The sequence below is a fragment of the Strix aluco genome, chromosome 4, assembly GCF_031877795.1.
Source record: "Strix aluco isolate bStrAlu1 chromosome 4, bStrAlu1.hap1, whole genome shotgun sequence".
Classification (NCBI taxonomy): Eukaryota; Metazoa; Chordata; class Aves; order Strigiformes; family Strigidae; genus Strix; species Strix aluco.
The window spans coordinates 3632044-3648744 of NC_133934.1; the positions used below are offsets into that span (position 1 = coordinate 3632044).

Genomic DNA, 16701 nt, shown 5'->3' on the forward strand with positions numbered 1-16701 from the left:
CTCAAAGAAAAATGACAGGAGTGTGACCTTTGAGTGTAACATCTGCAGCTTCAGTGTCTCTGTGTGTGTATAACTGCTGGGAAAATGTGAAGAGGGACAACCCATTTCCCAGTTGCTCTTCTGTCCCTGCTAAGTCCTCATTTCCCTCTCCAAAGAGGTATTTAAGGCCATCTCCCAGGTATTTGTGAAGGGTGGGAGGGAGGTGGTGAACTTGACAAGTTAAATGCAGGTGAAAAATCTCACGGATTTACCTGCCCAAGAGTTTCACAGTCCATCGGCCAGCCTGATTTAGAAAAAGTGCCTATTTTTACATAGGCTTTTCAGTAAGGATGTGGTCCCTAAAGACCTGCTTCACAGGAACCCTCCCTTTAACAATCAGCTAATTAATGACTTTGTTATCTGACAGCTTTCTCCTGTGTGCTGCACAGCTTCTGGGGGAGGGATGCAGCCAAAGAATGACAAAGTTTTCCACCCTTCTCACCCCCTCCCTGTGCTGGGCTTTGTGCCATCCCCAGTTAAGCTCCAGTGCCTTGCTTTGCGTTATCGTAGAAAGCAGGACCAAAGGGCCACCGAGAGTCACCTTTCCCTCCCTGCCCCTCTATTGCACTGACAGATGTCTGGCCTGGTAACAGCATGGACCTATCTCTGTCGGGGTTTTTTTACTGCTCAGTGATTAAGTCACTGCAGTTTTTAAGCCACGTGAGAAAAAGACAATGCTATGGATCGTCACCGGCGCTGACAGGAAGGAGTGTGGATTGGGATGTGCTTTCCTGACCTCCTTCAGTGCTGAGAAACTTCTTTATTTAGATTTGTTCTTCCTAAGAGACTACCTCTTCCTGTGGTGGAGGAGCACGTATGTAGGATGAAAACACATGTAGGTGGGAGCCTGTAGGTAACAGAGAGGACATCCCTGGTGGAACCTGTGTTCTCTGCAGAGACCCCGGTTGTGGGAAGCCCCAGAGCTGGTCAGGAGGAAGAGAGAAGATGTAAACTGAAGTGAAGCCATTTTAGGATTATGGCCATTCAATTAACTCCTTTAGATTTCTGACCTTCAGCCCCATTTCCCTGCAGGATTCTATGCAAACCCTCAGAATTAGGGAAGGAAATCTGCTCAGAATGAAATAGTCATTTGAGATGTTCTGCATCTTTTGCTTCTGCTGATGGTTCTTGCAGACAGGCTTCTAGAGTCAATTGTTCTGACCAAACCCAGAGGAGCTTTACAGTGAGAAATGATCAGGTCATTGTGCTGGGACGTGAGTTTGCCAGTGGTAGGAACTGGGAGTTGATGCAGTCTGTCCTTTTGTTGTGTTGTTTTTTTTTTTTTTTTTTTTTTTTTCTTCCTGCTTGTATCAGGTCTGTGATAACAGAAAAGGGAAATGAGTCAGGATTGTGTGTGGCATAGCTCTCGTTGCTGGTAGGCATGGTGCTCTCTAGATATTTTGTAGGGTTAACTAGAAAATCAGCCGAATCTTTCAGGTCATTCTTAATTTGAGATAAAGCCCTCTTGAATTCTCCCAGGAACCCTTCTCTCATCACATCATGATGAAATGATTGAAGGAGAACGCGTTTTCAAATCCCACAAATGTCCGTTCCCAGTGACTTCAGAGGTGGTGCCATGGGTGTGATGATTGATAGCTGGCTGAACAGGAGCCAGCAGTGTGCCCAGGTGGCCAAGAAGGCCAATGGTATCCTGGCTTGTATCAGCACTAGCGTGGCCAGCAGGGACAGGGAAGGGATCTTACCCCTGTGCTCGGCACTGGTGAGGCTGCCCCTCGATGAGTGGGTTCAGTTTTGGGCCCCTCACTCCAAAAAGGCCATTGAATGACTCGAGCGTGTCCAGAGAGGGGCAACGGAGCTGGTGCAGGGTCTGGAGCACAGGTGTGATGGGGAGCGGCTGAGGGAACTGGGGGGGTTTAGTGTGGAGAAGAGGAGGCTGAGGGGAGACCTCACGGCCCTCTACAACTGCCTGAAAGGAGGGTGCAGAGAGGGGGGATGAGTCTCTTGAGCCAAGGAACCAGCGGCAGGCCAAGAGGGAATGGCCTCAAGCTGCGCCAGGGCAGGGTCAGACTGGCTCTTAGGAAGGATTTCTTTGCAGAAGGGGTTGTTGGGCGTTGGAATGGGCTGCCCAGGGCAGGGGGGGAGTCCCCATCCCTGGAGGGGTTGAAGAGTCGGGTTGACCCAGCGCTGAGGGATCTGGTGGAGTTGAGAACGGTCAGTGTGAGGTTCATGGTTGGACTGGAGGATCTTCAAGGGCTTTTCCAGCCTTGATGATTCTGTGATGTTTTCTGTTATTATGAGCAGTTTTCCCACCTGGGGAAGGAAAGCCTAGGTAACTCCAACTCCAAACAGTACAATTCTGCTCCTACTTTATTGGTTATCTACCTTAAATGAAGGCCTCTAATGAACCTTTTCCATAGTTACTTATACAGGATCTGTTCACTGCATGTTTATATTAAAGAATACATTTTGAGGGTTTTTTTGTTTCTGTTATTGTGAGAATGTATCTCTTAATGTAGGACTTGCTGTGTTTCTTCTGCTTCTTGTCTACAACAGCTTTGCCTTCTGTTTGTCATCAAATGGTTCAGCACCCCCAAGAAGAGAAAAGCAAGGATATAACAGGGGTTCTGAGTAAAAATAATAGATCCTGATGGTGACTATATTTCCCTGCTGTCTGATCAATGGGATGACATATATAGGAAAGACAAGACTTGATGTTTACAGCACAGAGAACTGTGCTTTTCTGCTCTTTTCTCTGTTGGGCAATGAAGAATACAATGGTTAATAAAAACATACCCATGGCTCACTTATCCTTTTGGCCAAGTGGTAGCTGGGTTTTAACACAGCTTTGCTTGTCCTGTGAATGCGTTATCTGCTTATAGTGTGCAATCGGCTTATGAAAGCTGAGCTGCATTATGCTGACGCAAGGTCTATGCAGCTTATACTTGCTAGAAGTGGTTTGGGCCTCAGAAATCAGTGGACCTGAGAACTGTGGGATGTTGAAACTGCCAAAGAGCTTTTGGCATTGGGGAACAGAGCAAGCACTATTTTGTTTCCTTTGCTGGAAGCCTTCCTTTCATATAGGGCAGTGGTCTCCACCTTTCTTGTCTGGAAATCTCCTTGGAAAAGCTGTCTCCCAATCAGTGTCTGCAATTCTGTCTTCACTAGTTCCACTCATTTTTGTGATTACTTCTCTGTTTTTGTATTTCCCCCTTTTTTTTTTTCATTCTTTCACTTACTTTCTGCTTCAATATCCTCCTCATCTCTTACTTGCCCTTATCTATGCACCTTTCTCCATTCACTCACAGACCTGCTGTCTCTCACTCCTACCACTGCTGTGAATTTTTCCTCACCGCCTCCCTTTCCTCATCATCCCTCTATTTTGTCTCCTTACATTCACTTTATTTTTAAAACCCAAGAGAAAATCAAGCTTCTGGGAAGAATCAGAGTGGGAAGAAACTAAAACATGGTGAATTAGCCATATCCACAGACAATGGGAAGCTCTAGGAGCCTTGAAGGAGAGGCTGCCACAGTTCTGCCAGCTTCCTATCAGGCGTTTACTTTTGAGTTGAACTTCTTAATATGTCCGAATAATCTGTCTCCAGAAAAAGATCATAAATTGTAATCAAACCATCTTTGACAGGAAAAACTCACCAAGCAGGGATATTGCTTCTCTGCTTGTAAGAGTACTGTGCACCCCTGTGGCACAATATAAATGAGAAGGTGACTCATTCTGGCCGAACAAGTCATTAATGGGATGAGTTGCACTTCTGGGAGGCATCTTTTAAAAGTTTTCCTCTGTTAAAAGATTCCTCAGAGTTTTTCTGCGGAAATGAAGGGCCTTGATTCAACTGAAGGCCCTTCTGGCAATGTTACAGACAGAAAATACAGACAGCCACAAGCAGATGGCCAAGGTGGCTGGTGGTTTTCTTGCTTTTAAGTAGCTTGAACGGTGGAAAACTGGGGTTAAAAAAATGTCAGGAAGATCTCCTTCACAGAAAAATGACTTATTAGAAAGGAATGTTTCTTGTGGGTCCTCCTCAGGCTGAGTCCTGGTGGGGGGCTACTGGAGATTGTGTTTTCCATGGATTTGTACCTGTCTTGTGCTCAACAAGTAAAATGTGTATGCATACAAAATTCCGTTGCTAAGCCTGTGTTGGTTGCTTCCTATTCTTCAGGGGACAACAGAGAAGTAACTACAAAACTGAATTTCACCACCCTGGTGGATTCCTGGGCATTATTGCTAAATAATGGAGAGGGTGGAAGGGCTGGTTCCAGGTTAGAGCAATCAAAAGTATAGGCTGTGCAACCTGGGATTGCACCTGAGACACCGAGGTGGGAGAAGAGCTGGTGCTTTATTTCAGATGTGAGGAAGCACATGGGTCCTGCTGCTTGAGTTCATTCCCAGTAGACTTTGGATCGAGACTGGGGCCGCGTCAGGCTGTGACACTGCTTGGCAGAGCCAGAAATTACACACAGCAAACCCAAACCTGCTCCGCAGTGGTGCTCTGCGTGTACTTGGCTTACTGATCCAGCTGCAGCATCTGAACAGCTGGTTGAACAAAGGATTTTAGCTACTGAATATGGCAGGACTGCCCCAGTTGGTGTTCTGCAAGTGATAGAATGGGCATGCTTGAATTAAAAAATACCTTAATAGTAAGTTAATGACTTAATAGTAACTAGAGTGTTGCAGGTGAGTAAGGGTGGTTATCTTTGCCCAGAGGGAAGTGTTGCTTCCTGCCTTCTGACCAGCATAGCTGTGGGTGCAACCTGACACGGCGTTGGAGCAGAGCACCCAATAAACTGCCAAAGCTCATCTCCAGAGTTGGCAAGAGAAGGTGATCTGAATGTGCTGGGTTTGGATGGAGGAAAAAGCGTCCTGCTTGGGGCTTGGATTCTGCTGTGAATCATGTTGTCCATCTTTCTGTCCTGTCTCTGGCAGGTCTATAACCTGACTCAGGAGTTCTTCCAACGAGGTAAACCAGTCAATGCTGAGAGCCAGAACAGTGTGGGCGTCTTTACACGGGACGTAGTGCGCAAACGTGTCAAGGCCGATCCGGATGACACAGAGGCCGTCAAGAGGCTGAAACTAGCCATGATCCAGCAGTACCTTAAGGTGTGTGTGCACGTCATTTTTTTTTTTTTTTTGTTCTAACTAAGAGCAGACAAATCTCGAACGTCAGACACTTGCCCATCTCTGGGGAATTGGTTTCTGTGGTCTCTTGTAGCTGGGACAGTTTGTATTTATATTGACAACTTTCCCTCGTGAGGCAAATCCAAAGACAGTGGGCTGCAAGAAATAATGCCTTTACTCTTTTCTTCTTACCTTAAACTTCCAGCTTTCTAGTTAGGAGGGGCTTTCCTAGGCCCTGTTAAATTTTCTGGTGTGATTTAATGTTTTCTTACCACCTGAAGCTACTCTGTTGTAAGGTTCTTTTCGTAATGTCTTACACCTGGGACCCCAAGATCCTGCCTGAGTGTCTTTTATCCCCTTCTGCCTCTGTCTGTATCTCAGAGACCAGAAGAAATGTAACTTTGATACTAGTGATTTGTTGAAGAAATCCCTAGAAAGCATTTTGAAGGTAAAGCAATAAAATCAAAGGTAGATTGTATAAACCCATGTCCTAATCATCTTTCCTCATGGCTTCCCTAGTTCTTTTTATCTCTTTGATGCCTGGGCCTAAATGAGATCTCTGTGGGATGAGGACTTAATGCTGCATCAAGCACTCCACAAGTAAAGTGTAACGGTAATTCCTATTTCAATTATAAAGACTTAAAGGCTTATGAAATGAGGCAGGGGAGGCAGGCAGCATTCTGTGATGTGGGTAAGTGTATGGTATTCACTATTTGCAGGTGGCAAGCTGAAACAAAGAGAAGTAAAGACATAAAGAGTCTCACAGGAGATCTGTGATAAACCTGAGCTTTGAACCCGGGTGTCCTGAGTGCTGTTCTGATACCTCAGTTGTATCACAGGGCATCTCCACAGCTGCCACGTAAAGACTAGTTATTGTGTTCTCCACGTAACATCACCCATGCAGACAATGTCAGTCATTTGATATAGCTCTGGTTTTCCTGGTGGTTACTTCCATGGTTGCCACAGGTTGCCACAGCCAGAGACTTTTCTGCAAGTCTTGCAAATCCCTTCTCACGTGTAAATACCTGAGAGCAGCAAAGCTTCTGATACTTAAGACTGTCAGATCAGAGTGGTTGCTGAGAGAGTGGGGATTAACTGGTGTCTCAGGCAAAGTATAGTCTTGGTAGTTGCCTGTTTTTCTCCCTGGCATTTTCCTTCGTGGTTGAAAGAATCAAGTAGCCACCACTGTTTGTTATCTTCCTAATGTGGAGTGTCCCGTTGGAGCATCCAGGCAGGATGAGTGGCCTGATGTGTGACCCAGGGTGCAGGGTTTGTGCTGTGGGCCAGCATGACTGACCCTGGGTGAGTGTTGACAAGTGCTCGCTCCGCTGTCAGACGGGGTGGAACCACAGCAGACTCAGAGGATGGGTCTTCTTCAAGATTGGTGACCTGGCCCAGCAGTTGTGCCTGCTCAGTCTTCACTGGAGTCATTGGGCAGTGACCACGAAGGGGCAAACACCCTGTTTGTCAGTACAGTCACAGGAGCAGCCTGTGAACTACTTAGTACAAATTCAACTTGTTTGCTTGACATCTTAGCCCAGCACAGAGATTCCTGCCCTGCACCAGGATGCTCCACAGGGAGAGGGTCTAGGCTTGCCAGGTTTCCAGACATGGTCATTGAAGTGTGGAAAAGCCTGGAAAATTGTCCAAGGGGTGAGGCAAGGAATTGAAATGTTCCGTTTGCTAAAATGCTTAAAGAATTACAGCGTGCAAATTATTGTGACTCAGGTGATTTGAAGATCACTGTGTCCCATGCATCAGTATTATCATTAGAAACTTATCGCAGGACAGGCCAAACATCCTGCTGTTGTTTTCAGGGATTGCTGGAAGCTATGGCTGTGCCTAATACTCCTGCAAACATTAACCAACAGGTCCTGAATTTAAAGCTTTGATAATCACACCAAGAGAATCAAACGCGAGTGTCACACGTCTCGGCGTTTCCCTTTTCTGTCTCCTTCAGTTCCTTCTGTGTTGGGTCCTCTCACCTCTGGCAGATTGTTAGCGTGCTGATTGCTGACTGTTTGACAGCATGTTGAAAGCTGCAGACAGCAGAAATAGCTGCCAAAAGTTTTTCATGGCTCCTCATGGGAACATTTATTAACATTGGAAAGAACATCTGATTAACATTGCTCCAGCTTCTGTTGTAGGAGCACCAAGCAGCCAGTCCCTGGCCAGTGAAGTGGGTTTCAAATGATAGAAAACAGTCAGAACTGTAACCCAGACTCATGCAGAAGCAAAGACATCATCCCTGAAACTCTGGATGGTGCAACCATGGCCAATACAACTGAAGCTGATGCAGCTTGGTACCATGACAAAATGGTTTCTTTGATTGGAAGAAAGGCTAAGGATTGATTTTGTCAGATCCTATAGCCAAACACTTCTTTACTAGCAAAAATAATGTAGTTTAAGAGTGGGATTCAGGACTCCCAGCTTGTGCAGCTCCTCTGCCCTTGTTGTGCTATGGCAAAATGAGTTGCTCTGTGGCAATGTGGCTTTTGTGTTGCTTTTCCTTAGGTAGAGAGTTGTGAGAGCAGCTCCCACAGCATGGATGAAGTCTCGCTCAGTGAATTTGGGGAATGGACCGAAATCCCTGGGGCTCATCACATCATTCCTTGCGGTTTCATTAAAATCGTGGAGATTTTGGCCCGCTCCATTCCCGAGTCTGTCATTCAGCTCCGCAAACCGGTCAAGTGCATCCACTGGAACCAGTCGGTCAGCAAGGAGATTGAGAGGGTGGCTGACCACAACAGTGACCTCCCCGAGGAGGACAAGGGCTCCGATGTCTTCGTAGAGTGCGAGGACTGCGAGTTCATCCCAGCTGACCATGTCATTGTGACTGTGTCCCTGGGAGTCTTGAAGAAACGCCACGAGAGCCTGTTTCATCCCCGCTTGCCCGAGGAGAAGGTGATGGCCATTGAGAAACTAGGAATCAATACGACTGACAAGATATTCCTGGAGTTCGAAGAGCCTTTCTGGAGCTCTGAATGCAACAGCATCCAGTTTGTCTGGGAAGATGAGGCAGAGAGTGAGAGCTTGACTTATCCCGAGGAGCTGTGGTACAAGAAGATCTGCAGCTTTGATGTACTCTACCCACCAGAGAGGTACGGCCATGTCCTGAGTGGCTGGATCTGTGGAGAAGAGGCTTTGATTATGGAGAAGTGCGATGATGAAACTGTGGCAGAAACCTGCACCGAAATGCTACGTAAATTTACAGGTCAGCCATGCTCTGGTTCCTTTGATTGAGTGGAGAAGAGAGGGAGAGTGGGGCTGGGGTGTTGAATAACCGCTAGGAAGGAAATGCACTGAAGTAATTTTTAGTTCTTTGGCATTTTACGTCTCTCTGAATGGGCTGTGCGTGTGCTTCCAGCATACCTCCTGCTTGGGTGTGCCTGAAAGCTATTTATACAGAGGGGCTGATAACCAGCTCAGGAAGTGGTGGGCAGAAGTGCTTGAAGATTCCACATCCTCTGCTTTATTTAATCACAAATAACTCTTCGGCGGCTGGAGCTGTGGGACTCAGTACTGCTGAGGACTGATCTCAGCTGCGGAAAGCAGCACAACTCTCTCGGAGCCAGTGGAATTGAACCTGTTTAGATCAGCTGAGGTGTTGTGGTTGAATCACGTCCCTGACTTTCATTCAGCATGAGGCTATACAGAAATCTCACTGGCCTAAATTTCTAAGAATCCATTGATCTTGGGACTTGATCTTTCTGGATACCTCACTTAAATCTTCCTGGTCTTCACAGATTTCACGTTTACTGAGCACATATCACATTAAAGGCAGCAGTTAGAGCAAGACAGTACTTAAGCGTATTATACTGAGAAAATCCAAGATGAAATCATTAAAAGTAGTAATAGTTGAACACACTGGGCCTTAGTTTGTCTGCAATCACTTCGCTAGAGGTTGCACACCTTCCCGAGAAAAGGGCTTTTTGTATCTGCGGAGGTCTTTGAGATCCTCTGATGGGACACACCACACAAGCACCAGCGTAAGGTCATAATGCCAAAGAAAATAGTGGTTGACTCGTTGGCAGTCTTGAAATAAGGATTTTTAATTTATACATAATTATAATAAATTTTAAGAGCAGCATCCTCCAAGATTAGATGTATTTTATGCTATTCTAGGGATGGGTCCCGTGATCAAGCTATTTATATCTGCCTTCTAGCTCGTGTTAGCCAAATCTCAGCACCCAGTGGGTTTCCAACCATACTTCTTGTTCATGGACCTCCAGTTAACTGAAGAAATTTCCCTTCACAAGTGTCGCTTTCCCCTGTGCTTACAGACCATTTGCTACCAACAACATGGAGATCTAGAGAGAGAGTCCTGGAAGCTGATAACTGGCTACTGCCAAAAGAGGTTTTACATTTTACTACTCTCTTCAGAAATCACAGGGTCGACACTGGATTCAGAAACCTAATGCAGTGACCAAAACTGAATCCTTGTTTCAGCTTGATTGGTGCTGCATTTATGTTGGATGATGAACCTGTGGCTGCCCTTCAATCTGCAGAGAAGTAGGATGAATCAGCGAATGCTCGACTCTGGGTGGTTTCTGCCTCCTGACCTGTTTGTTTTCGGTGGTGTTGGGTATCCCTGTGTTATGTTGCAACGTCAGTACATACACACCGCCTTTCCTCCTGACCTCAGCAGGCCAACTGCTGCCCTACGCAGGCGTAGCAGGAAGCTGTTCTCATCTTTAAGGCCAAGTTGTCCAGTGTGACATCTCCCAGAGCATATAAACAACCTTGTTTGTTGCAGCTCTTCTTGCTTAAGTCCTCTTTTTTTCTAAAACACCTTGATTCATTGGTGGGAATGTGGCTCTTCAAGGTTGTTTTTGTAGTTTGGCAAATGGGAGTATATGCTCCCTCTTCCTTCTTGGGCTCCTTCGCTGTTGTTATTGTTTGCATGTGTTGGATGTTTCTCTCTTCCTACCAGGATGGAAATATGTTGGCACTGGGTCATGGGTATGTGCTGCAGTTGCTGTTCCAGCTGATGCTGCACCTGGTCACTGTCCATCAGACTCCTCAGCAGTGTGAGCTCTATCTCAGCCTTCTGCTAATCCCGGGTTATCTAACCCCGGAGAATTTCAGCCTGAGTTAACTGGGGCCTTGCCCCGCAATGAACATTTTGTGCATAAGCTGAGAGGTGGCCTCTCAGTTCCTTGAAACTGAGAAGAAAACCTGTTCTTGGAGCACCCGTTATACAATGTCACCTGTTCCACTTTCTACCCCAAAAGACTTGCTAGTTTGTAGAAAACCTTTTCATGGATCTTCCAGGATAGCCTTACTAAGGTAGCTGGGTTTATCCTGTTCCCCTTGCTCCTGTTTTCCCTAGCAGGTTCACAGAAGAAGCAAGGCTAATCTGGACCAGGTGCCAGGCTGAAATACCAGAAGCCTGCTCAGCTCTCCATGCACCGACCATCTTCTCCACTAATCTGTTTTACTGGGAGTGTGAGAGTGGGTTAGACCAGCTGGGTCAGGGACAGGGACAGACACAAAGCAGCCTTCTGTCTGTGATCTAACTGTAGTCATTTCTGAAAATGGCTGAACTCCTCTGGTCCAATTAGCACCACCATACCCAGCTTTTAAAACATTTCCCACCACTCAACTTCATGTAAGTCAGCTAGCTGAGTTGGGAAACTAGTCCCTTCTAGGATCCTAAGCTTGGTGGAGAGAAACTCTTCTATAAGGCAGTTCAGATCTTCCACACCTCACTTGGTGCTCTGTGACATCTTCTGAAGAAGCTTTTCTCTAATGAGTATAGAGAGTGCCTTATATTCAGTAATGAAAGCAGGTAGTATGAGCCTTTTAATATTCACTTTGCCTTTTGTAGCTTTCATGTTCTGGGTATAAAATCCGCCATGTTCTCATGTTCTTATTCTTCTATTAAAGAATTAATGCATTACTGGGTGGGTTCCCATTTTCATCTGTGTTTTCCCAGTCTGTTGCTCGTAGAGGCCTTTGCTTTGGCTTCAGAGGGTGTGAGATCAGCCCTGTGTTAAAATCATTCTTTTAGACTCGGTGTTATTTCACACTGAGAATTTCTTTCTGAGAGGAGATGATCTGCCTCTGTGGCCTTAAATTTCACGTGCAGGTTAGTGCTGCGGATTATCTGGCTTTGCTGTGAAAAGCTCCGAGGATTGTTCCAACCTAAGAACCATTCACAATTACTGCTTTTCACAACTGGATGGCTGAAAAGCGGTGTCCTCTAAATCTGATTAAATGGGATACCTTTGAACAGTTGCAAGTCTTGCTCTGGTTTCTTTGTTGGCTAAGCTCTGAGTGTTAGAAGCCAGAAGGTGGTAATTGCACGCCTGCTCCCTTCTGAAGGACTCACTGGTTTGTCAAGCTGCAGCTGGAGATGCCCTGAGTTGTCCTCCCCATCCTCCAGCTATTTCTCCAGAGGGGAATGGATCTCTTTTAGGTTCTGTGTCATATCTACTAGCCCTAGGTAGACGTCTGGGATACCCTAATATCTCTCTGGTAGCTATAGACACTAATGTGTGGGTAGTACCACAGATCTCTGTTGGCCTTGATGGGATCTTGGATACCCTGCTCTCAGGCAGGCAGCTAAATTTGAGTGTCTTATTTATGATAATCTTGTGTATCATAGTCAGTCCCATAACCCAATAAATCTGTGTAGCCACACATCCCAGTAGCTGAATAAAGACGGAGTTATTTGAGGCACATGGAATTATCTTCCATAGCTTCACAAGTGGAAATCTGTGGCATAAAGATATGTGCCCTCCTATTTTAGTGAAGGCTAAGATCCTTTTTTAGCCATTTTAGCTCTCTCTGGACAGTGGAAACTTAGAAGTTTCCCCATCTGTATTAATTGTTACTTTCATCTGTAGACAAAGGCACATGTTTACCCATCTGTTTAAAAGCCGATTGAGAAAGTCCAATTAAATATGTTCCTTAAACGAGCGTGGTCCTCCCAGGATCAGAACTTGTATTACGTGTTCCCATCTGACCTTCGACCAAGCTCCTCCTCTCTCTGCAGCAGAAATGAAGGTCTCTTGATTTTTCTTAGTAACAGCTCCTCACGTTAAAAAGTGCATAAATGCAGAAGCGTGGGGGCACAGCAGCTGCACAGCGGACGCTTGGATCGTGCTCACGCAGTCTGATGTGCTGGAGAACCTTAGAGGAGCTCGTGACAGCTGGCCCGTCTGCACCATAGATCTTTTAGCAGATCCGTGGCCTTATCTGCAGGCTGACAAGCCCACATCTCATTGCTTCTGACACTATGTGTTCCTAATGTTAATCATCTTTTTATCAACATCTTGCATTTTGACTCCTGTATTGAAAATCTTCTGGGTACCTCGACATGAGAACATGCACCGGCTACAGCAGAGGCACCACCAGCCCACTGCAGAAGCTCCTTTTATTTGAAAATACATTGTGTGGTTGTTTTTGTGTAGCGCAGTGTGATGGATGACTGCTTTGGCCCTGTTTGGTGGTGTGTTGTCTAACAGCTTTCATGGTGTTTCCCACAGCCCTTAAAAATAAAACGTGATAACTTATTTCCTTGACGCATCTGAGAGCTCCCTGTTCGCAGACTCCCTTGGGCTTTTCACTTCCATCCCAGGCATTCCTGCTTTGAAGATTCTTGGGGGAGCATATTTTAGAGGCTTTGTTATGCTGAGTTCTTATTCCTGAAACAACATTCATTTGTAGGATGTGTTTTGTTTGTAGGGTATATTTATTTGCTAGTCTGTGCCATCATTTGATCTGAGGGTTAGTGGTTAGAAAGCATTCACAGTGTACTCTGGCAAGCCATCCAGGTGCCTTTGCTCTGTTTCAGCCTTTTATTTCATAGTTCTGGTTGTCACACAATACTCCTAAAAACAGTAGCTGAACCAGGGATGTAACCTGCTCCTGATTTTAAGGAATTAAAGGCATGAATGACTAAATAATTATTTAGTAGGACTAAATAGTGTAGTGCCTAACTAGTCTTTACAGTTGCATATCTCCCTCTCTAAGCCCTGAAGAAGAAAGTGGGGGAATTTGGATCGTTTTCATAGCAGGCTAAGCATGCTGAAGGCACAGGAACTCTGCAAGATGCAGACATGTTTCAGTTACTCTTGCTCCTCATGCTGACAGTCTCCCAGACTCCAGTAGCTGAACCTTGCCTGGATATGTGGGGTGGCCTCAAGGGTGGGTCTCAGCTCCCCTGCAGAAGAATTTATCTTCAGTGCTTTTCTCCATGTCCCATCTCCCCATTCCTCTCCTGCCAAGCCAGAGATGAGCATGGGACGCCAACAAAATCTCGCTCAGTGACATGGAGGTGGTCTCAAACCAGCCTAGCAAGAGGCTCTCCAACAAATGACACTCCCTATTTCAGTTCTTCCTGAGGCTCTTGTGCCAGCAGCTGGTGGGCTGCCTTGGCCACAGTCCTGGACCCCATGTGCTCCTGGGATGGGACAGTGGCTAAGGATGGCCCTATCGTTGGTTCACTCAGTGCCCCTCACCTCTAGGTCCTACATCCTCTTAGCAGTGGAAATCCTACAGCAACCTAAAAGTCCAGCCTCAAAAGCCTTCTTCCCATACCATGTGCATCCCACAAAATAGATCTGTTGGATTTTAGGTTAATTACGGGGAGAGCCTGAGTGGCAGTTGGAGTGAGCAATGCAAGTTTTGAAAACTTTCTGACAGGTTTTCCTGTGCCCCTGCCCCGCATGATGAGGATTTGCCTTCTGATGTATTATCTCTGTTCCTCTTTGGAGGCACACCTCTCTCACAAGACTACCTAAACTTCCAATTTAGACTGGGCACTCAATTAAATACCTGGGTGGGATGAATCACACGCCTGATCACCACCGTGGCAAATGAGACCAGGAAATGGTCTGTATTTTCAAACAAGTTGTGTCCAGGGTTCCTTGAAGCTTCCCAATCTCTTAGGAGCATAAGCATTTTAATGATCTTTCCCAAAAGGAAGACTGCAGCTGAGATTAAAGGGAATGCTATTTCTGTTGCATAGATACTTACAACTCAGTAGTAGAAAAGAGATCTGGTTTAGGGCCTCTTCCCTGTAGCCTGCAGGCTCTGCTGGGGTTATTGTCAATAAATCAGACAGAATACGTGCCGCTCCATGCCTTGCACAGACACTGTCATGTTTTCTCTCAGACACGGTCTTACGTTTTGTCTCCTGCTTTCCACCCAGGGAATCCAAACATTCCGAAACCTCGCCGGATCCTGCGGTCCTCCTGGGGCAGCAATCCCAACTTCCGTGGATCCTACTCTTACACCCAAGTTGGGTCTAGCGGGGCTGATGTAGAGAAACTTGCTAAACCACTGCCTTATGCTGAAAGCTCCAAAACTGCTGTAAGTATGGCCCAAATCGGTTCTGTGGCAAGAGGACTAATACCTGCATTTTCTGGGGGGAGGTTGAAAGAGACAGGTTGGGCCTTCAGTAGTGTGTTTTCCATTTTTTTTTAATACGTTCCCCTCTGGACAAATAATGTATATGGGATTTTATCTCTAATGTTTGGAATCCCAACATCTCAGGGATTTGCACATCTCTCTGAAATTATTAAGAGCTGGGCATCAGCGTGGTTTTTGAAAGTCTGATTTCTGTGTTTAAAGACCATTAGCCTTATTGGCCAGTTCAGAATTCCCTAGGAAAGCACATTATTCTGTTCTAAAGTGTAGTCTGAATAAATGCACGCCCCCTGCTAACGGCCAGGTCTGAATGTGTCAGAGGTGCATGTTAGGAAATCTTTCTGTGTTGGCAGTAGAGGGTGAGGGAGGCCCAGTCCTTGTCTGGGGGACTTGTGCGTTGAGAGGGGACAATGAATTTGCTCCTCAGACACTGCCTTTGCTTTCTGAATACAACATGGAGAACAAGAGCACACAGGGAGGTAGTTACCACAGCTCAGCTGATGTGCAGTAACACATTAAGCCAAACTAACCCCTCATTCAGAGTTACGTGCCCAAATCCAAAGGCAAAGGTTGGTGAGTATGCAGCCTCCAAGCATCTGCTCAGTCCATGTCCTCCATCTAGAGCCCGACCCCACCGTGCAATTTTGTTCAACACAGAAATCTATTAAAAAAGATAAGAGGAGCTTTAGGAATCTTTCTCTGTAGTTCCTGGGAAAGAGAGGTACCTGAAATTCCTGCCTCAGAACTGAGCTGGCGGCAATTTTAGTGAGCACCTACCTATTGTTGTAAGAGATAAGACGCTGTGTCTCACCCTGTGGGTTTTTTAGACATGACTGTTTTTCCTTCTGAAATTGCAGTCCAGAAAAATAAATGCCTAAAAGGCTAAAGTATAATTTGGGGGAGCAAAAAGAGGAGTCGACAGAGAAGTAGGGTGCTCAGGGACTCGTGCAGATTTGTTTGAGATTATTGGAGCTGGCGTGCGGCTCCGTGATGGTGCCTCAGCCCTGCAAGCAGGCATAGCAATGAGGACGAGCTTGACCTTGTCAGACATGTGCTGTGCCTGTCCCCGTGGTGCACCTCACTGGGATTTGGAGAACCAGTGCTCTAAAAACACCGGTCTCAGCTCATGGGGGTGTGGGAGGGCACAGAAAATTTTGTCTCCTTTTAGCCTCCCGTCTGCTTTCCAGTAAGCGCTGCTGAGCTTTTCTCCTTTTCTTGCCCTCTCCAGCCAATGCAGGTGATGTTTTCAGGGGAGGCCACTCACAGGAAGTATTATTCCACTACCCACGGTGCTGTGCTTTCTGGGCAGAGAGAGGCCGCCCACCTCATTGAGATGTACCAGGACCTCCTGCAGTGCCGGAGCTGAATAGCCCCGTGTTTGCAAACACCACCAACTCCCAAATCCTTGTACAGGTGTGTGGAGGGGTTCTTTTTTAATTTCAGTTCACAGTAGAACAGCCTTCATCTTTTTCTATTAAAAAAAAAAAAAAAAGCCCTAACTGTTTAAAAAGTTAGTCATCAATAGCTTAATTTCTGTGTGCTGTATTGTTAACAGGGAAGGGTGCTCCTTTTGTCTGGTAAACTGTTTCTTTGTCATTTTAATTCTAACTTCAATTTTGGTGCCTATAATTTTTTTTTTCTTTCTGTATTGTAAGTGCCTTCTATACTAAAATAAATGTTGTAATAAAAAGACTGGGTGCTTTGGTACTTCCTGGACACTTCACTCAGTAACTTGCAACTCTTTTCTTCAGTGTTATAAAAATAGGGTTTTTCTCCCTTCCTACAAAATTTGGAGTAGGAGGATCTTGACATAGATCTGGATACTCCATGTACCAGTTGATCTCACTGTTTGTTCAAAGAATTGTGCCTCACAGTTATTGCTTTGTACAGATTAGCACAGAAATCACTCTGTATCACTACATATTTAACTCCATGTGTCACCTGTCTGTGCTAGTCCCTGTGAATTCCTGAGGGAATTTGTCTTCCCTCTGGGTTCACTCAGCTGGTCCGTGGGAAGTTATCAAAGGAATTGCAGTGCTGCAAAGCAGAGAGACAACCAGCCTTGAGGAAAGCAGCACTGGAGACTGTGCCCACGTTTGGTCTGGAATAGTGAGTGCCCCAGTCATTCTCACTTTTCAGAATTTGATTTGGTTCACAAAATGGTTTTGAGGTGTACAAGTTAGGCTTCTCTC

General features: G+C 45.8%; 1 protein-coding gene across 1 annotated transcript in view; it reads left to right on the top strand.

Annotated features, from left to right (window-relative positions):
* SMOX (spermine oxidase) overlaps positions 1–16199 on the top strand; it is a 57244-nt gene extending 41045 nt beyond the window's left edge. The window contains exons 4-7 of the mRNA XM_074821826.1: positions 4940–5113; positions 7646–8345; positions 14292–14452; positions 15738–16199. Of these exons, the coding sequence (XP_074677927.1) occupies positions 4940–5113; positions 7646–8345; positions 14292–14452; positions 15738–15875 (1173 nt within the window). The 3' untranslated portion in view covers positions 15876–16199. The remainder of the gene's footprint in view (positions 1–4939; positions 5114–7645; positions 8346–14291; positions 14453–15737) is intronic.
* Positions 16200–16701: the final 502 nt, after the last annotated feature.